The 22,878-nt window shown below is 36.4% G+C and overlaps 1 protein-coding gene across 3 annotated transcripts in view; it reads right to left on the reverse strand.

Annotated features, from left to right (window-relative positions):
- Positions 1–11,451, reverse strand: part of LOC103981967 (probable D-2-hydroxyglutarate dehydrogenase, mitochondrial) — a 30,985-nt gene extending 19,534 nt beyond the window's left edge. The window contains exons 1-6 of one of the 3 annotated variants that reach the window (XM_065104386.1): positions 11,174–11,451; positions 10,964–11,080; positions 8,207–8,242; positions 7,923–8,110; positions 6,843–6,944; positions 2,946–2,993 (exon numbers count right to left, since the gene is read on the reverse strand). In XM_065104386.1, coding sequence (XP_064960458.1) covers positions 2,946–2,993; positions 6,843–6,944; positions 7,923–8,110; positions 8,207–8,242; positions 10,964–11,057 — 468 coding nt within the window. In that variant the 5' untranslated portion in view covers positions 11,058–11,080; positions 11,174–11,451. Of the gene's footprint in view, positions 1–2,945; positions 2,994–6,842; positions 6,945–7,922; positions 8,243–10,963; positions 11,081–11,173 lie in introns of all 3 variants that reach the window. The other 2 variants (XR_001977774.2, XM_009398747.3) reach the window with 2 other exon arrangements.
- Between the last annotated feature and the right edge of the window lie 11,427 nt (positions 11,452–22,878).

Consider the following 22,878-nt stretch of genomic DNA (forward strand, 5'->3'; position numbering starts at 1 on the left):
GAGTATAAGTCCAGAAAAGCAAATGTCACGACCGATGCATTAAGTAGGAAAGTGGAGCTGAGGAATGCCATGCAACTAGAAGGCAGAGGCCAAGCAAGTCAACTGCACTCCAACTTCCTTTATGGGATCAGGGATGGACTGTACAGTGATCCCTAAGCAATAACCCCGATGTAACTGATCAAAGAAAGAAAGGCACGACGATATTGGGTTTAGGAGGAATTTGTCTACACCAAAGGGAATAGATTTTATGTTCCCCGAGCAAACAATTTGAGGCGTGAACTCTTGAGAGAGTGTCATGATTCCCTTTGGCCAGGACATCCGAGCATTCACCGAACATTGGCTCTCGTGGAGAGGACCTTCTATTGGCCGAAGATAGGGACAAATGTGGAGGAATATGTTCGAACATGCCTTACTTGCCAACAAGATAATGTAAAGCAACGGAAGCCGGTAGGATTTTTGGAGCCATTGCCCATACTAGAAAGGTGGTGGGAGAGTAACTCCTTGGACTTCATATCAAGCTTACCGATGGTAGGAGGACTTGAATCAAGACTCGTGGTAGTCGATTGATTTTCAAAGTATGCAACATTCATTGTTGCACCCCTACATTGCTCAGCAGAGGAGGCGACTAAGTTGATGATGAAGAATATGGTGAAGTATTAGGGAGTTCCGCACAATATCATCAGCGATCGAGACGCGTGGTTCTTGGGATGGTTCTAGACCAAGCTGTTCAAACTACTGGTATCTAAGTTATACTTCTCCACAAGCCTCCACCCCTAGACAGATGGCCAAATTAAAAGAACAAATTCACTCCTTGAGCAATATCTTTGACACTACGTGAGTGCCAACTAACGGGATTTTGAGAAGTTGTTGGACATAACCCAATTCTCCTATAACTTACAACAGAGCTCTACATCCAACAAGTACCCCTTCGAGATCATTACTAGACAATAGCCGTCAACTCCTCATACCTTGACGGTCAGTTCTACCACGAGTACCCTATCAACGTGTCACTTTGCAAAGGAATAGCACTGAAACACAGATATTGTCCGAGCTTACTTGGAGAAAGTAGCCAAAAAGATGAAAAAGTACACCGATCTAGGAAGGCGATCACAGGAGTTTAAAGTCGGCGACTTAGTACTAGTGAAGCTCCAACTTACATCACTTCAGTTCTTTAAGCATAAAGTGCACATGGGACTGGTGCACAAATATGAAGGGCCCTTCCTAATTATCAAGAGAGTAAGCAATGTATCATATAGGTTGCAATTGTCGGCATGGCTCAAAATTCACAATGTAAATTCACAATGTCTTCCATGTAAGCAACTTCAAAGCCTACTACTCAGATCCCTAAAATGCTTCTCGAAGTGTTCCAACTCGACTACCCCTCACCAAAGCCTCATACAAAAATCAAGTTGAAGTCATTTTAGTAGATCGCAAGACAAAACTACCCGATAGAGCATAGCAGAACGATTACTTGGTAAAGTAGCGAAAGCTTCCTTAGACAAAAGTCAGTTGGGTGCCTAAAGACACCCTACGACACGAAGAAGCAGTCATGAAGCCTACTAGCAAGCGTCGACAAGGGCATCGACAGTTTAAGTGGGGAAGAATGTCACGGGCGGTTGTCACGCACCCACAACACCTTCATCAACAGACTATTCGTCACTTTTGTTTGCTTATGCATATGTCTGGCAACGTGTTTTACCTTGTTTTTGTGTGTTTTTGCTTGAAAACTATTAGCAGGAATAGTTTTCATGACTGTAGAGTGATAGCTCACCAGAATGATGCCCTAGAACGGCATAGTTTTCCCATGTCATGGCCTGTTTTCTTTTCTACAGGCTGTGGTGCAATGTGAAACATCAACCATCTCAACACCCTAGAACCACCCAAGTGGCACAAGACTAGATAAGGGTTTAAGGTAGTCTTGAGCATTGATTGGATTCACAAGTTCCCACATAAAGCCTATGGGAACTTACCAACGTGCCCGACACCTGATAAGTACTCGTTTATGGACTTGCGATAGTTTGTTTGTCTTTTAAAGTCCTTGTTTTCTCCTTCCTCTCTTTTCTCTCTTGCACACCAAGAGTTTGCTGAATTGCTTGTAAAGCTACTCTCTTTGCGAGACGTCGAGACTTGTCCACTACTTACTTTCAAAACTAATCAATTTACTCTTTTGTAGGTCCTTCAGGACCTGAACGATTTGTAATTAGGCTGATCCTTTGCGAATATATAACATAAGGTTATCTCACGACTTAAGCAATTCCAGCTTAATCTGTGACAATGCGGCCCAAGTTTTTAAGTCAGTGGGTGTACCAAACAAGGTCATCATAGTTCAAATCACTTTAGAAGTAGAAATGTTTATAATTTATAGATAAGATACTTATTATGTTAAAGGGGCTTGTGATCTAATAATTTGTTGTCTTAATAAGGCCCTAGTAATGGATACTTCTTCCCACAGCAAAATTTGTCATCTCCACATTCTAGATAGAAGAGGTAATTTGGTAAGGTTGCTTTAATTGCATCAACATAAAAAGTAATCAACAAATAAAGACTTTCTAATTATACTTTTGGGTTCTGAGGTAAGTCTCAATTCAATCTAAGTTTGCCTTTACTAGGAACTTGTGACAAAGTCCAGATGGTTAACATTATGTTGATAACCGCACAAAACTCTAACAAATATTCCATAGAAGCATGTCAGTTTTGAGTTGTATATAACCTCACACTGATGCACAAAAATCTAAGATGATAGTGATAAACTATCGCAAGGAGAACTTTGCTTCTCATATTTATTGAGGGCTAATCTACTGAAGGATTATACACCTTAGAAAAACTAAAGAAATAAATTCCACTAAAAAGTAAGTAGATGATATTATTACTTGTGAAGTCACAGATATGTTGAATGAGATATTAGTATATTACCATTGATATCCTAAAATGAAAGATGTAGCTACCTTGTCGAGGGAGACTATCTTGTCCATCGATGCAAGATTTATAATTACCTGCAAGCATAATCAACTAATAATGACCTCAAGCCCATGGGAGATAATTTTTCCAATTTAGAAATTTAAGGCTAATAAATACCTATATCTACAACAATAGCTACAATATCAGCAACAGCAAGACACCAAGAATTATGGATGATTATTATATAATGATTATAGCATGACTCATCATGAGAACAACCTCTCTATGGATGATTATTATATAATGATTATAGCATGAATCATCATGAGAACAGCCTCTCTATGTAAAGAGGTAAGGTTGTTTACATTAGCCTTCCCCGGATTCTAAATTGATGGGAGCCTTGTACATCTAATGCTCTGTCTTCCACTTTCATCATTTTTGTCTTTTTATTGTCCAAATAAGTTATTATCCCTTTACTGCATCCAATTCAGCTTTTTTTTCCCAAGTAAAACCGCAGGAGTCACAACATCTTAAATGCTAATTATGCAATATGGAACATTGATATTGATTGACCATTTTCATTTAGGCAAGGGAGAACAGTTTCTCAAGGAAAATACCATGGTTGGTCTTACCAGTCCGTACTGATATACCAACCGGCCATCGATATGGTATATACCAAACTATACTGACGTACCAACACATAGTACAATATGGCATACTGACAAACCAGTATATGCCACCCGTACTGGTCCCCTATGGGACTGGTACATACTGCATGTACCGGGCAGTATGTCGTGGTACAGCAAACTTTGGAAAACATTTTAATTAGAGTGATTCAAGCAATCATATAATTTATCTTATAATACCTGTAATTTTGTTCTCTTCTTGATGACCTCCTCACAACTTCTTGTAGTAGTGAATAGACATAATGAATTATGTAATTGTCACATGTAAAGAGGCTTTTAACGATAAGATGGACCCAACAATAATAGATCAAGATGACAGATCTGTTATTATCCCAAACTTCTCGACATGGAACAAAATACATTACAACAACAACAATCCATAATATCCCAACTATTTGGGGTCAGCTTGTGGCATACAATATGTTGATGCTTTAAAAACCAGACAAAACACTAAAAGCAGAGTGATGCAAGAAATGCAATCAAAATGTCTCAAAAGACCATCCAAGGTTTCAAATATGGTTGAAATGGTATGTACTGATTGGACTGATATTTTTTTGGTTCAATCGAAGGTCAGCATTGGACCATGCGGCTCATTGCTGGTTTGTATTCTTTTTTGTTAATTTTTTTAATTGATGACACAGGTCAGCATATTATCTGGTACATTCGTAATGTACCATTCCGATAAGGTGGCAAAACTGGCATTAGACTGAAATTTTATACCTTGTTATACCTTTCCTTATGAGTTTTATTTTAATGCACACGTAGCATAGTCAAGTACTATAATATCATGGAATGAGGTCAAAGAAATATATGCCAATCAAGACAATGTAAATTTCCAAAACCAAGTATGTTGATTTTTAGATATATGATCTTAACACATAATCAAACAAATCCACAAACTTCATAATCTTGTTCAAGCTAGCTGGGACCCAATAACAAAGAACTGTCTTGTGTTACCTAATTGATAACCAATTGGTCAAGGAAAATTGAAGTACAAACAAGTGATCATGACTCACGAGCAGCGAACATAATTAAGCATAATACTACATGTCTTGAAAGAAATATGAGGGGGCAGAAGGAAAAACTCTAGTTAGTCAAATACCAGCACCAACGACCAATTACGAACAGAACTTATGTAGAGGCTAAGAAAGCAAAAAAGAAAAGGGGGCATTCCTATCCCTTCCCTGCAAGTAAACTCGAAAAGCCACAATCTGCACTAAATTAAACCCAGAAAATGGCAAGAGAGAGAATAAACAAATTACAACAATCTATGACTATGGATCTAATATATCACAGCAGACTAGATGGAAAAAGTCAAAAGCAATAAAAGGAACCCCAAAAAAATGGAAAATCAGCCATTCTTCAACGTTTGGCCAAGAATAGTGTGAAGACATAATCCTAATTAGGTACTGGTTCCTCAGCGATCTACAGTACATTTACCAAATAGAAAAATGGATTCAGACATTAGACAAAAAAACAGTTTAGTGCTAGTGTGAAAATGGTGCATCCTAATCTGCATTAGATGATTATCTTATGCTCCTGAATGCAGAACATTACACACCTGAAAGGATGTGAGATCAATAAAAACAAAAGCATAAGTAGAATCTTATGTACCTTAATGCAAGTAGGCATGACAACATATGGCATGTGTACTTTTGTAGGCCTATCTCCATAGAACTATCAGGATGGATGAATAATTTTATATAGAGCAGGCAAGGATGACATTTACATCCTATAGAAAAATAGAACTTTGGATCTATGTGATGCTGCATGAAACTAGATTTGACCAGAAAAAGTAGTTCTTTCTTTTTAGCCAAGATCTAAAATCTTGGTCCCATACCGGTTTCAACATATTGTTAGATTAATACAGTAACAGTATATTGGGCAATATATTTATTTCTACGGCCAACATCACTAAAAATTAATTTTTATCCGAGCCATATGATCCAAGGTCAGTTCTTCGTTAGATCAATAGTTATCAATCCATGTGTAACATATGGAACCTAGGTTTCTGCATTGCAATTTTCAGTACTCGCTATCCATATCCATTATAACATCAACAATCAAAATTTGACCAGCAAAGTTAGAGGTGTGATTGGCTCTAGCAACACAAAAAAATTATTAAAGGAATATTTCTGTCATGCTTTTGATTATAGCTAGTAGTTATGTATTTAAAAATAAATAATGTCTGTTTGTATGTGCATATAGTTTTTTTCTACCTGAACATAGATTAGTTTTCTTTAAGGCTTGTCTAAAACCTAGGTGCTAGCATAGGCAACCAAGCAATCACTAAGATACATTTTAGCTTTTGGTTTTCTTTGACAACTTCAGTTAAATGCAAGAAAATAAGCACCTTAAGAGCAATAACTTTTGTTGCAGAATTTGCTTCTCATTATGATTTTAGCTTTATTTCTTCACCTTGAGTGGTATGGTAACGTCTTGACCACTTGATGCAGTATTAACTATTAAGTCTTAACAAGTCAACAGCAAAGTCCTCAAGATAGAGATTCAGCTGATAATGAACAACAAAAGGCCTCTTCTAGAATTTTATGAAACTATGAATGAAAAGGATTTAAATCTTGGTCCTGTACCAATTTCATGAAGTGCTATGGTGCTAGTGTGTTGCCCAGTATCACCGAAAATCCTAAAATATATATGAGAATTAAGTCTTAAAGTCTACAAGCTTCATTAACAACAAGAAGTAGTGACATCACCACACTGGTGGCCAACCCTAATCTTCTTTTAATTAAACTACTCTTGCTACCAAGATATAAATGCACTGCAATATAAGATTTACATCTCCTTGAAAAAAAGATTTAAGATTTAGTCTGCATGTCCACTCAGGATCTAATTAGTTACTCGAGTGATTATAACCAATTTCAGTGTCTATATGAAATAATTAGTTTCCAGATAGATCAAATGAGAGATAGAAAGCACAAACCAAAGAGGACAATTATCATAGATCATCATGTTGGATGGTCAACACCCACTCATCAGATGATGATTTCCCAATCTTCTTGTTGACATATAAGAAAACATAGTGATTACTTTTTAGCCTAATCTACTCACAAACATGCACCGATACATATCTTGGATGTACAAAGGGCATCAATCGTGTATGCAACAGGTAGGAGAAATCTCTTTATCCACTACAGAATTTACTTGGACCACTATCAAAAGTTGAACATTGAAAGAGATTCCTAACATTTAATAATTCTGATGCTACATACCACGAAAAATGTTGAAAGTGAATAGTACCTCATCGTGAACAGGTACACTTCCTCCTACAAGACCTGTGTTGCCTCCTTGGGGGACAACTGCCAATTTTCTTGAATTGCAGTGGTGAAGAATCTTAGACACCTGAAAGTTGGAAAGAAAAGAGATATAACAAAGATAAAAATAAAAGAAAAGGCGACATGAGAGGATTAATAGAACTGAATATGATATATTTATACATATCATCAAGTGCTCAAAGTGGAAACTGATTATGATAAAACCAATAGAACCATAATTGTGGCAGAAACCAGATAAATCAAAGGGCACTGTGTCTTGTTTGACTCTCATGCTCCTTATTTGTATATTGAGAAATAACTCAAGAATCTTTTCTAAGTACCGTGATGTTTAATTTAAAGTCATTTAACTTCTGATTGTCCCTCAGTGATATTTTTCCACCTCAGATCAACAAAATTTTCATACAGTAAGAGGATTGGACTTCCTAGCTAAACATCTACTTTGGGTGGTTTGTTAGTATCAGATCATTCCTAGCTCTTGGACTAGTTCTATTTCTGAATAAATTATCTTTTTTTTAATCCTCACCAGAGTTTGCTGCAGATTCACAATATGTTTATATTGCTTATCATAATCTAAATCTTCACCATCTGGCAAAAGATTGGGTGGATCAATGTGCAAGGCTCCTGACACTGTGGGATCTGAGGAGAATCTATGTTGTTTTACACCTTAAACATAAGTTACATCCATGACTTGACCCCATCACCTAGCTCGCAAAGGAACAAATTTACCATGATAACACCAATTTGCGAAGCATAGAAGTAAATTCAAGGCAAAAGCAATAAACACAATTATGCAGAAGCAGTTTTGGAGAGGGTAGAATTTGATTTATCTTGGGTTACATTGTCAAGTGCACCTAAGAAAGTAGCCTCTGCCCAAGTCTTAAACACAATTATTAGAAGTTATTTTTGCCTTTTTAGTTTTTCGTTGACCCAGAGCATAAGAATTTTATCTTCAGCAACAGCCTTTGAAGCTGTTCTGCAAAAGGATATACAATAACATTTTAAACCCAAACAGAAGTGAAACTTCTACGAACTTGAAATCAGGTACCTCTTGGCTGCTTTTTGGTAAGAGTAAGAGCTTGCTTGAGCCTTGGTATTTCCGCATCCAGTCCACATTTGCAGCTGATAATCTATCTTCATCCTCAACAACATTCCTTTCGCCAAGTATAGTTCTGAAATAGCTAATATCATCAGCATTCAAGTTTGAAAATGCTGGATTCCTTGGAATATCAGTGGCTGCAGAACCAAATGATCTCTGCTTGATTGCATATGTTTTGCCTAGATTTAGATAGTTAGAAGCTTGAGGTGTTCCAACAGAAACTCGGAACATACAACAAGGTCTCCAAGTATTCAGCTTCCAATAGGATCCTGAAAGTGGTGTTAGCAGATAACTTTTAGTCCCAACAAGTGCAAAAATCTGCAAATTATATCTTAAGTAAGCTGTAATAAGCAAAAGCTGCTTGATTGCCATTCGAAGGACTTCCTCATAAGTTTTTTTTTATATACTTCCTTACTACCTTGTTCACTGTTAAGAATATAACTACATAACACAATAGCATATCTTTCAAGATCGTCATACAGTACCAGTCCCTCTGTGGTAGTGGTACCATTATATAATACAAGGCATTTAAAAACTAGCATAATGGTTGGTGTGAAACAGTATGTATGGGTCTAACCGTGAACAGGTAATCAGGTATGCAGACCAAGGTTTGCAGTACCAACCCATATCGCTCAGTATGGGCGGCACGTATTGGTCCAACAGGGGACCGGTATACGGATCACCCTCTACCAGGTGGTACTATAATCTGAACCCGTATTGGGCAATACAAGGTCTGTACCGGATGGTAACAGTCGAAATCTGACCGTTACCGACCTGTACCGATTGGTAATGATCGGATTTCGACCGTTACCGATCAAGGGCTGAGATAGTCTTATTTCAAACGATCAAATTGGTTGTTTAAACCATAGGAAAGGGTTTTTAAACCCTTTCCTCTCCCTTCTCTCAACTCATATCATTCTCTCAATCCCTTCAACTCTCAACTCATTCTCACTCATATATAACAATTCAAATCATTTCTTTGTAGATAATTCAATATTAACGGAATGACGGTTCATAACGTACTATAAAGCTACTCCTAAGAGACCGAAAAAGATATGTGTCATTATTCTTTCCTAATGTAGATTATTTTTGCTAAAATTATACTAAATTTATATTTATTTTCAACTTAAAAACCCTAATCTAACCCTTTTTTCTATTTTGGGTATTTTTGGAGCTATTTTTATTTTTTTTTGGTGTATCATCAGTATGCCCTAGCGTATCGTCAGTACACCTCGATACGTACCGTACCGACCATTAGTCGATACACCAGTACGGACCGAAATTGCAAACCTTGATGCAGACCATGAATTTTTGTCCTATATTCCAACAAGATTAGCTTCCTAGGTGTATCATCTGGTTTTTAGGGTCGGAACTATAGTGTATGGGATGGTAAGCCTACCATCCAGTTCCATTATCTTCTTTTTTTTTTGACAACTTGACCATATCTTTTATATTTTCTCTTTACTTTCTTTCTCACCACAGCATTCTCTCTCGCACACTCTTTCTTTTTCTCGGCTGTTCTTTCTCTCCCCCCTCCTCCACCTCTTCTTCCTCCTCCTCATTACAACTGCTACTTCCTCCTCGTAAGGGTAGTTGCATCCTCCTCATCTGCCAACTCCTCGTTCTCCACTTTCTCCTTCGTGCTCTTTTCCTTCTCCTTCCTCCCCTTCCCTCTTCTCTCCCATTTTGTCTGGTCTAGGTGGTACAAACCCTTACAACTGTTGATACGATTAAGTGTACTGGTACCATACTGGTCCAGCCACCAACCGGTATCAACACCATGCTGAGATTTTAAATCTTGATCTAAAGTATGATGCCAAAACACAATACAGTCAACAAGTAAAACCACACCAATTAGCAAGTTAATTTTTCTGCAAAAATGTGGAAACAAGCAAAAATACTCAAAACATCACATTTGTCAAAAGGGGGAATAAGAAAAATTACACAAACAGTACAGGTACCGATGAAAAGAAGGCAACATTTTCTTTTAACAGCTGCTAGCAACTTTCTGATGGATCTCCAACAATAAACCATTACAACAGTGTCCATGACAAATTTGGAGAAAAATAGACCAAGATAACCAACTTGAAGCCTATAAAAAGGTCACTAAAGGATCAACACTATGTAATTAAGGTGATCCCTAGACTCCATAGGCCTAATTGAATTCCAGATTTTCAACCCTAACTCTATTAACCTTGTTATCATCAAAAAACATGGGCTGTTGCATTATGTTGAGACTTCCAAAGCACACAAATTGGCAAGTTAAGCTGAGGACCCTTGTTACCTTTATTTTGTGAGTTAAAGTGGTCAACATTCAACGGATGAAAGGGAAATGAAAGGAACATATTAACTAATAACTATATGAAGTGGTTATAGATACTACTAGATAGACGGATGCTAACATGTACAAAAATCATATTATTTGTGCAATTTTTTTGGTGATTTTGATAGACCATTTCAAATCCAATCCAAGCTCAAGTTGAACCAACATTTCATATGCTTGGTTGGCCTTAAAATGATCTGGCCATGAAACAGTTTCCAGATGATCAAGCTTAAGAACTACCCTCGTAGTCTAGTACTATTCTGGTTTGAAGAATTGAACATACCTGTTGAATGTCAAGTTTTCAGTTTCGCCGATAAGACACAAAGATTTGCTTTGCATTTGGAATTGCATAAAAGATTTTTTTTTTTATCACAAAGAGGTTTACAAAAGATTCTGAGAACACGTCAACGTCTGCTAGCCTGTTTGTCTAAAGAAAATTAGAGTGCGTGAAGACTCAGCATTGCTATTACAAGAGTTGAAAAACTTTATGGGCAACCTAATATTTTTGCGGAATATGTCGCTTTATAATTGTAAAACAGAGTTTCAATTCGAAAGACAATGAAGAAAGATATTGAATTAGCTGATTACGAAAGGAATTCAAGTACAAATCTATGGAGTATTAGGCATAAAATTTTTGATATTTGTGGACTAGGAAAGAACAGGAAACCTGAAATGGATTGTTCATGGGAGGATGGGGTTGGTCGCCCGAGGAGAAATTGTCGATACCCTGCAAGCAACTGCGAAGCCCTCCGTCTGCCCATCCTCCTCGTTCCTTTGATCTAATCTGAGGAGAGTTAGGCACATTAGCCAGGGGAGGGCACAAAGAAAACCAACATATACAATGGATGCGTACACGAAGTTTGGACGGCTGAGATACCACTTCAAGATGCATCTCATCCGTCCATCTGGGAGAGGCGTGATGCGAAGAACAGCCGGGTGACCGGGAGATCCGGTCTCTTCCACCGCATCCTCCATTCCAAGAACGATTCCGTGGAGAGAAGGGTCGTGGCAATGGGTGCGGAGATCGGGGACGCGACGGAGAGAGAGAAGCGGAGCGGTCGGCTTATAGGTGGAGCTGGAGATGGCGCTTCCGGTGGCGATGTAGACGGCGACGGCGTTCTGGAAGAGAGAGAAGTCGGCGGACGCGAGGGGGAGCCGCACGGTTGCAGCATTTCAGCATTTCATGTTGAAATGATTAATGGAGTAGTTTTCTTTTATTTTTGTTTAGCGAAATGTTTTATTGGCATTAATTACAAAAGTAAACATATTAACTGCATCTTGTGTGTGTATATATATATTAATCTTCAATCGTCTTTTTCGAGATATCCGAATTAATTAATATACTATTACATAAGTAATATATTTTTAAGTTCATGCGTGTGCAATAATTTTTTACATTTTTTATTAAAAATTAATCACCAATCAAGACTTTAATATGAGTGATTTAATTTTAAATAGCTTTTTGACCTCAAAGTTAAACTATTCAACCGGTTAATGACCATCTCTCTGGCTCAATTAATCTTAACATTTGGAAATATCTCCTCCTAAAATATGAAACAACAGACTTAATATATAATTATAGAATAAATTATGAAAGACTATTTGTCCTTGAAAAGCTGTTTCTGAACCTAACAAGCTTCGATCATGTACAATTTGCAGCTTAGAATTTTTGAATATAATTTCCAACATGCTAAATGATCTTTTTGACCTCAAATCTACCCATTGAAACAATATTCACTGCCCTATATATATGGCGCTAATCATCGATAAATAATGAAAGGATTCGAATTCTCCCTGTCAACATGAGTCAAGATATAAAATACTTTCATATCGGAAATGATTTAGAGAATTATGTCATTAATCAAAAATTATTTGATAGATATCCACGTTTGTCTTCTTCTCTCTATATCATTTATCTTCAAAACTTAATTTAGCTAACTTAAACATCAAAAAGATATTATGAAAAATATTTCTTTTACAAGAAGAAATATAATGGTCCAACTTAGTTAAGGCTTTGGACAAATCTCTTTTTCAGGATTTATGCTATTAGGATAAAGAGCGACACTAAGAGGGTGAATTAGTGCAGTCGAAAAATTATCCGTTTCAAAAGTCTTCATTTCGATTAAACCTGATTCCGACGAAAATCGTTTCGTAAATATTTTAATTTGAAAGCGTATGGGAGCATAGAAAAAGCAGTAAGAAGGTAAAGTAGCTTGCAAAAAAGGTAAATTGCTCAAGACGAAATGCAAACCAAAATTTATAGTGGTTTAGTCGTTGTAACCTACATCCACTTTTAGATTCCTTCTCTATCGAGGTCACCGGCATCCACTAATGACCTTCCTTCAATAGGCAAAGACCAACCACCTTTTACAGCGTTTTCTCCTTTTCACGGGTTTAGGATATAACCCTTACAAGTCTCACACCTCTCTTGAATGATCTCAATACTTAGAAAGAGAAGAGGAGTACTCTAGCACTTTTACAATACTTTAACACTTCAAAGACTCAAGATTATGTTAATACTTTCATGTCCTTTCATGCAGAAAAGGGTGGGGATTTATAGACCTCAATGACTTCAAAATTGGAGCAAAAAAATATCATATCCCCGGATTTCGAGATACTGGCGGTACCACCACTTGACACCTGACATTGGGTGGTACGACCGCCTAACAGAGCTCGGAGACCGAGCTCTGGCGATACCACCGCTTGACAAGGGCAATACCACCACTGGCAACATTAACTATTGATAGTACCACTGCCCAATCTGGGTAGTACCATAGCCCAGACCACTTGAGAGATTGGGTCACCTAGGCAGTGCCACCGTTGGCCGTGATTTCAAGTGTTGAATGGGCTGTTCAATCTAGCCCAATTTAGTCCTGTTAAGAGCCCAATTGGCCCCTAATTAAGTTAGTGAGATTACCTCCCAATTTTAACTCAATTTATGTTTTAACTACGATTAAGACAAGCAATTAGTCCGGTATGTCGATTTTTCTTTTGGCGAAACTTCTAGCGAGTTTCCGGCAAACTCCCAACAAACTATCGACGATCTTCCTACGAGCCTCCGGCAAACTCCCGACGAACTCTTGGCGAGCTCTTGACACACTTCTAGTACATCGTCGGAATATTCGTCTTCGACCCATCATCTGCTTTATGCCTTACTGCTATCGTAGTTAATCCTACACACTTATCTTAACACATAGATTAGGTCAAACAATTTACTAATTGATTTCATCATCAAAATTCGAGATTCAACAATCTCTCCTTTTTTGACAATGACAACTAATTGGTGAAGGAGTTAACCTAACTCTCCCTATCTATATATCAAACTTGAGAAAAGATATTCTTTAATTCAATGCCTTTGAATTCAAGTATCAAACCGATAAGTTAGGTTCATTTAAACTTATCAGTATGCACATCATGTTTCCTATCATGATTTAACATTCTCAAAATACGATGCCATGTATTTATCAATGAAAATGATTTCAAGGCATGACATCCATTTTCAAGTTCAATGATAAACAATTATCATTTTCAAGTATGATACGAATTTCAAATATGAAATACAGCAAGACGACAAAGATAGCAATTCATCATAAGATAATAAGTTGAGCTCATGATATCTTATCAAAATGAAAGACATTTACCCAACATTCATTAAACATTTCAAGTATTTATGATAAATATTTACGATAAGATACATTGCATTCATTTGTCATCAATTTGTCACATTTTGGTATCATTTCTCCCCCTTTGTCATCAATAAAAAGGAGAACGTTTCAACAATGCAAGTGTAGTTAAAATTTAAGCAAGTTTCATACTAATTTATCTAATAGATATTGCAGCATTGCATGATAATATTCAAAAGTTCTCAACATCAAAAGTTATCAATATTAAAGAGAGAGATTTCATCCACTTCTCCCCCTTTGTCATCAAAACTTTGCATGAAGAAGAGGAAGAAAAGTAAGAAAGGAATCCATTAAGAACCAAATTTGTGAAATGATTTGAACCAAGTCAAAAACAGTACATAAGTTTCATTAAATCATGCTTCAATTTTGACAAAAAGAAGGGATTCATGAAAAATGATCAAAATATTCATGTGAAATCAAATCATCATTCTTGCAAGTGATCATCTCGTACTTAAATTCATAAAAATTCTTCTTTCATGAGAAAAGTAAGGAAGAATTCGTATGAAAGAAGCATCATATAAAAGATAAAAGAAAATTTTCATGAATAAACCTTCATAAATCAAATCTATTTCTCATTAACAATTTAATACTTAGTATATTCATATTTTGGATTTCATGAAAGCCTTAATTATGAAATAATTTCATGAGAGTTTTAAAGAATCAAAAAAGTTCGGAAAGGATCAAATTCATGCATTCGGACAAATTAACTTTCCTAACTCCCTTCTAATGAAATCAAATTGTTCTTTATTTAAAGGTTTTGTAAAGATATCGGCCAATTGATGTTTTGTATCAATGAATTCTAAAATTACATCATGATTATTAATATGATCTCGTATAAAATGATGCCTAATGTCAATATATTTAGTTCTAGAGTATTGAATGAGATTTTTCGTTAAATATATTGCACTTGTGTTATCACATTTTATATGAATGTTCTTAAGGTGAATCTTGTAATTCTCTAAAGTGTTTTTCATCCACACAACTTGTACATAACATATACTCACAATTATGTATTCAACTTCTGTCGTAGATAGTGCAACCGAGTTTTGTTTCTTGGAAGACCAAGAGACAAGTGTATGATCTAAGAATTTACATGTTTCGGATGTGCTTTTTCTATTTAATTTACATCCAGCAAAATCCATATCAACATAAGCAATCAATTCGAAGTTTTCATATTTTGAATACCATAATCCTATATTAGTAGTTCCTTTAAGATATCTAAGAATTCTTTTAACCGCTTTAAGATGAGATATCTTAGGATTAGATTGAAACCTATCATGCCCCTATAAGCTTTTTTACCATGTCTAGTCTAGTTGCGGTGAGGTATAGTAAACTACCTATCATGCCCCTATAAGTTTTTTTATCAAAGCTTTCTCCACTTTCGTCAATGTCTAATTTAGTGGAGGTACTAATAGGAGTATTGATAGACTTTGAAATATCCATCTTAAACAGTTTTAATAAGTCTAATGTATACTTTGTTTGACTAAGAAAAATACCATCATGTTAGAACCCTTGCAGATTCTAAACTTGGGGTTGATCTTTTTAGGGGATCAGCCTCCTTGGAACTCTACAGGGGTTCCTCCCTCCAAGTTGTTGCTCAAAGGTTACAGAAAAGATTCATCTCTTGCTTATGAAAAGAGGAGAAATACATGGCTATTTATAGTACTTCTAAACCCTAACTCCTAATAGGACTCCTACTCAAGACTCCTACTTCTAACCAACTCCTAATATGACTCCTACTTAAGACTCATATTTCTAACCAACTCATAATAGGACTCCTACTCAAGACTCTTATTCCTTTACAACTCTTAACTCTTCTCTAAGAAACAACCTCCTAACCCTAGCCGGCCTCTTCACCTCTTTAATAGGGGTTGGCTTAGGTAGGTTTTACATAAATATCCCTTTCAATTAGGACTCTCCTAGCTAGAGTCCTAACAGACTTATCCTCTTCAAATCAGTCTTGTCCTTGAGGCTAACGATTCATGAATTCTGAGAATTTGATCTTTAAGTCATCATAGTTCTCCCAAGTGGCATCTTCTGTTGGTAGGTTCGCCCACTATATTAGCACTTCAGTAGTGGGTCATCGTCGTCGAGTCATGATCCGTCGATTAATAATAGCATTTGGTTGGGTTTGAAGTTCTCCTTAGGTAGTCATATTTGGTGGGTGGCTTTGGGATGTCTCCAAGCACCTATTTATAACTTCCGTCTGGTCGTCGGTTTGTGTGTGATATGTCGTACTCATTTTTAATTTAGTACCCTGCATATGAAATAACTTTATCTAAAACCTGCTCGTGAAGATGCAAGTAGATTTATCATAAGCACAATGCATCCCTTATAGTGTAATTCTTTTGAGTCCCAATTGTAATAAGCCACGGAGCTTGGTGCTTCCTCCAATTTTTTTATGATCTTACTGGTCTCCAGATCTTCCTGCCATTCCCTCTTAATATCCTTAAGGAAGTCACTAGTTGAAAGTGAAATGACCAAAAATTCAGCTTGCTTGGGTAGCCGTGAAAGCGCATCTGCAATAACATTTTCTTTTCCCTTTTTATAAGTTATTTCATAATCATATTCAAGAAGTTTTGTTACCCATTTTTGTTGCTCAGGGGAAGATATCTTCTGCTCCAAGAAATATTTTAGGCTTTTATGGTCGATCTTGATTTGAAAGTATCGCCCGATCAAGTATGATCTACACCTCGTTACTACGTGCACAATGGCGAGCATCCTCTTTATCATATGTTGACATGTTTTGATGGGAGGGAGATAATACCTTGCTAGTATATGTGAGTGGTCAACCATCTTGCATGAGAACATCTCCAATTCCGACTCTAGATACATCAGTCTCAATGATGAAGGGTCGGCTGAAATCTGGTAGTGCTAGCAATAGCATCGTCATCATTGCTGCCTTAAGTTTGTCGAAGGCAGTGGAGGCTTTGTCCAACCATTGGAAGGTATCATTTTTCAGTAGAGAAGTGAATGGTGCACTGATCTTTCTATAGTTTTTCATGAACTTTGCAGTTGTAGCCTGTTAAACCGAGAAAGCCACGTAGCAATTTTATGTTCTTCGGGGTTGGCCAGTTATGCATTGCTTCTATTTTGGAGGGGTCCATCGTCACACCTTCCTCTGATATGATATGCTCAATATATTCTACCTTTTGTTGAAGAAAACAAAAATTCATAGTGGTCGTTGTGTGTTTGAAAGGTGGTTTTCAGTATGTCTTCTTCGCACACTCGTATTTGATGATACCCAGATCGAAGGTCTAGCTTTGTGAAGATTTGTGCTCCTTTTCATTTAGAAATTCATCTACTACTAAAATAGGGTATTTATCCTTGATGGTTATACCATTGAGAGCTCGGTAATCAATGCATATTCGTCATATTCCGTCCTTCTTGCGTACAAGTAGCACTGGTGAAGAGTAGAGGCTGTAACTTGGCTGAATAACTCCTGTTTCGAGCATCTCTTTTACAATACTTTCTATTTCATTCTTCTAGAGATGTAGATACTGATATGGCCGAGTATTTGCTAGAGATTTACCTGGAAGAATCGTTATATAATGATCATGTCGACCGGTAAGAAGTAGGTTATACGGTTCATCAAATATATCTGAAAATTCAGCAAGCAAAGGAAGTACGTTTGGATCTTCAAATTCTATTGGCTCTCCCTTAGTTTGCTACTCAAGTTGTACAAAAAGCCACTATATGCTTTATATAAAACCTTCTCCATTTGTTGTGTGCAAATCGTCATTACGTCGCCCCCACGTTTCCCGTGCAGTATCACATGTTTCTCCTTACTGTAAAATTTCATAATTAGTTGCATAAAATTCCAAGAAACATCACCTAATGTCATCAACCATTTAATTTTGAGCATGACCTCATGATCATCAAGAGGGAGGAGAAAGAAATATGTAATTATCTCTTGGTCCTGCAGCAATAGTTTCATTCGCGGGCACCTACGATCATACTTCAAAATCCATCCATCGGCGACCTTAACGTCAAACCTGTTGCAATTCTCGATAGGTAAGGCTATCCGGATAACAGCCTTACTATTTAGAAAGTTATTAGTACTACCCGTGTCGATGAGAACAGTGATCGGTTGTTGTTTGAGAAGACATCCAACTTCCATCATTTGCGGGTTTGAGTAGCCGACTAGTGCATGTACCATAACTTCGGTCGGTTATGACTCTTCTTCTGCATCCTCTTCTTCATGTTTAAGACTCTCTTTTGGATGTTCAATGACCTCTTCTTCTACTGGTTCAATCATAAGAAGTCTCCCTTTACTACAACAATGCTCACGGCTCCACGGCTCGTCGCAATGCCAACATAACTCCTTCACATATCGCTCTCGAAGCTCTTCTCTTGTCAACCTCTTTGGTGCAGGGACTTGGTCGATAGTAGGGGGGCTGAGGGTTTCAGTATTACTAGTCGAGGAGCGACCCTAGTCCTTCGAACTTCATGGTTCAATCACTCCTCTTGATGTCGTGTGAAAGAGATGGCTGCCATAAGCGTGTACGGTTGTCGTGCTTTAACTTCTCCCCGGATCTCTAGCTTCAAGCCCTCAATGAAGGTCCGTCAATGTTCTCGTAATCAGTTGGTTCGAAGCAGATCATTAGTCCTTCTTTGAATTGTCACCATAAGAGAATTCTATGAGTGTGTTCAAACCAGTCAAACCATTATATAGCATCCCCTTCAAGATGTATAGCCATAATTTTCACTATAGATGCGTTTACGATTTTGTGGTATCGAAAATATCGCTCTGCGCGCGAGATCTAACCAATCAGGTCTCCTTCTTCCCATCTAGGGAAGTCCACCCTCATGCGTGGATAGTTGGGTTGGTTATAGAGCCTCCCCTCCCTTGGAAGTCATCTCTTCGGGCTTGGTGTGATTGGGCAAAGCTCTCTCCTTGATGTGATTTCTTCGGGCTTAGTGGTCGGCCCAATCTGAGTTCGGTAAAGAGCATCCAAATCTTATCCTTCATTCACGCCTCGAAGGCTTTGAATTTAGTATTGATTGCATCCTCAGATGCCATAGTATATGCCTCCAAATATGTGATGTTAAGATCTCTCTTTTTGTTGTCGGGTTAAAGGCATGTATAGGTTGAGAGAAGTGATGGTCGAAAGGGTTGGTGGATCGACAAATGTAGGCTGTAGTTTAGGCTTGTTTTATGGCTGTTTTGGGTGCAGTTTGAAGGTGTGGTTTGGTGGAGTTTTAGAGCTGTGGATAAAAGTTTTAGATCTAGTAGATGGCAACAAAGGTTTGATAGAAATCAATGGAAGTTACTGCAGGTATGTGTTGTCTTGTAAGAGTAGAATTATCGTAGAAGAAATAGCGGTTTCTCGATGAAATTTCTACCAAAAACTTGAGAAATTTGAAGAAGAAATTGATAGCAAATCTCAGTTTATATACAGCAAGGATGTCCAATTTAATCAAGAAAATTTTGGTAGTATAACAGTAAGAAAATTAGTGCAAGTTACGATAGCAAAATTCTCATCAAAAAAATTTAGCGGTTTACAACAAAAATTTGCAGCAACACAAAATCATTTTTAGAGATGAATTCCTCAATAGATCAATCTTAGATGGAAGCTAAGATAATATATAAAGTGCATAAGAAATTATATTTAAAAAAGATTACAAATAGATGGGTTAAGGCAACAATATGCGGTTGAAATTTTCTGTATCACAGATTTTCAAGTGTAGCAGATTGGATGTAAAAGATCAGTAGTTTATATTAAGAATTTTTCAACGAAACTAAAGAAAAATCCACTGTTAGGAAGTGTTAAAGCTATCACAAAAATTTCATAGAGATTTGGACAGAAAAAATATAGTAGCAAGATCAAATAAACTGTGCTATGCGGTTGAAATTTTACAATATAGATTTTTAAGTATAGCAGATTAAACATAAAAGATCAACGGTTTATATTGAGAATTTTTTTGACAAAACTAAAGGAAAATCTGTTGTTAGGAAGTGTCAAAGCTGTCATAAAAATGCGGTTGGAATTCTACAATGTATCTTTCATCGTAAAGATGAAAACTTTGCGATGAAAAGTTTATGCAGCAATATAGGAATAATTATTATTTTTTAGATTTTTGAATAAGGATAACTAAATTACAGCAGCAGTAAGATAGGATACCAGAACCTGCTGCAATTCACAGGGAGATCAAAGGATGATCTGCGGTGGTGGAGATGATGACAGAATTTGGCGATGATCTTTTAAGCAATTGTGAGAATTGCTTTAGGCGGTTGTAAAGGGCTAATGGATGGCTATGGAAGGGTAGCGAGATGCCAAGAATGCTGCTATGATACCAGGTGTTAGAACCCTTACATATTCTAAACTTGGGGTTGATTTCTTTAAGGGATCGGCCTCCTTGGAACTCTATAGGGGTTTCTCCCTCCAAGTTGCTGCTCAAAGGCTACAGAAAAGATTCATCTCTTGCTTATGAAAAGAGAAAAAATACATAGCTATTTATAGGGCTTATAAACCTTAACTTCTAATAGGACTCCTACTCAAGACTCCTACTTCTAACTAACTCCTAACTCAAGACTCATATTCCTTTACAACTCCTAATTTTTCTCTAAGAAACAATGTCCTAACCCTAGCCAACCTCTTCACCTCTTTAATAGGAGTTGACTTAGGTAGATTTTACATGAATGACCCTTTCAATTAGGACTCTCCTAGCTAGAGTCCTAACACATCATTAAGTTGTTTGATTTGTAAACCTAAAAAGAAGATTAGTTCCCCCATCAAACTCTAGACTCATACTTTTTGCAAACGATTCACATAAAGATTCATTCGTAGAACCAAAAATAATATCATCAATATAACTTTAAATAATAAAAAAATTATTTTTAAAATTTTTAATAAATAATGTGGTATCGACCTTGCCTTTAGAGAAATTATTTTGGATAAGAAATGAGCTAAATCTCTCGTACGAAGACTTTGGGGCTTGTTTCAATCTATAGAGAGCTTTAGTCAATTTAAACATATGATTAGGGGGATTATCATTCTCAAATCCGGGAGGTTGTTTAATGTAAACTTCTTCGGAAATAAAGCCATTAAGAAAAGTACTTTTAACATCTATTTGAAATAACTTAAATTTATTACTACTAGCATAGTCAAGGAGCATCTTTATGGCTTCTAATCGTGCCACAAGAGTGAAGATTTCTTCATAATCGATACCGTCTTCTTGGTTGAAACTCTTGACCACTAATCTAGCCTTATTTCTAACCATGATACTAAATTCATCTTGCTTGTTTCTAAAGACTCGTTTAGTACCAATAACTAAATGGTCATTTGGCCTTGGAACAAACTTTCATACCTCATTTCTCTCAAATTGATTCAACTCTTCTTACATTGTGATAACACATGAATCATCTTTTAAGGCCTCGTCAATGCATTTATGTTCAATTTGGGAGAGAAAAACAACGTTGACGCAAAAATTCTTAAGAGAAAACGAGTTTGAACCTCTTTTGATGTGTCTCCTATGATTAGCTCCTTAGGATGAGCATTTACATACTTCTATTCCTTGGGTCAGGATGGTTTGGAAGAAGATGCATCCATGTTGCTAGATGGAGAAAGAGTTTCATTTAAATTCAAAGCATCAAAATTAAGATCATCATCAAAATCATTTTTCTTAACTCCAAAAATTTCATTAAAAACAACATGAATAGATTCTTCTATAACCAAAGTTCTTTTGTTAAAGATACGAAAGGCCTTAGAAATATAAGAATAACCAAGAAAAATCTCTTCATTGGACTTTGTATCAAACTTTCCTAAGACATCTTTTTCATTCAAGATAAAACATTTGCACCTAAAAATTTTAAAATATAAAACATTGAGTTTTTTGTTATTCCACAACTCATAAGGAGTTTTGGAGAGTAATGGTCTTACTAAAACCCTATTTATGATATAGTATGTCGTATTTACGGCTTCGGCCCAAAAATATTTGGGAAGGCTATGTTCGTTTAACATGGTTCTAACCACTTCTTGTAAGTTTTTATTTTTTCTTTCTACTACTCTATTTTGTTAAGGATTTCTTGGAGTAGCGAAATTGTGGTTGTATCCATTAGATTCACAAAATTCTTAGAAATCATATTTTGAAATTCATCATCGTGATCACTTCGAATTGATGAAACCATAAAACCCTTTTTATTTTGAATAAGTTTACAAAACTTAAAAAAATGCCTAAAGCAATCACTTTTGTCTGCCAAAAAGTAAGTTCAAGTGTATCTACTGTAATCATCCATAATGACAAAAGTGTATTTGCTGCCTCCTAGGCTTGATATAACAATTAGTTCGAACAAGTCCATATGGATCAATTGCAATTGTCTAGAGGTGTTAATTTGGTTCTTTGGTTTGAAACTACCTTTTATTTATTTTCCTAGTTGAAATGCATCACACACATTGTTTTTAACAAATTTAATATGATAAATTCATCTTACAAGTTCTTTAGATGAGATTTGAAAGATTAGTTTTATGTTAACATGACCTAATCTCCTATGCCAAAGCCAAGCATCATCATTCAGAACCGAAAAATACATTTCCTTATAAAGATCATCAATGTCGATAATGTATACATTATTTTATTTTAGGGCAATCATAGATGTGTTTTTGTGTGGTTTCCAATAATGCAAGCATTGGATTCAAATCTAATGATGTATCATTTATCATACAATTGACTAATACTCAAAAGATTATGTTTTAAGCCATCAACCAACAATACATCTTCAATAAAGAAGTATGATTTGTTACCTATGGTTCCTTTGCCAATGATTTTACCCTTATTGTTGTCTCCGAATATGACATATCTTTCGTCTAGACTAATAAGCTTAGAGAATTGAGATAGATCTCTGGTCATGTGCCTTGAGCATCCACTATCAAGGTACCATCCCTTGCTCCTAGCTTGT

The sequence above is a fragment of the Musa acuminata genome, chromosome BXJ2-4, assembly GCF_036884655.1.
Source record: "Musa acuminata AAA Group cultivar baxijiao chromosome BXJ2-4, Cavendish_Baxijiao_AAA, whole genome shotgun sequence".
In the NCBI taxonomy this organism is placed as follows: Eukaryota; Viridiplantae; Streptophyta; class Magnoliopsida; order Zingiberales; family Musaceae; genus Musa; species Musa acuminata.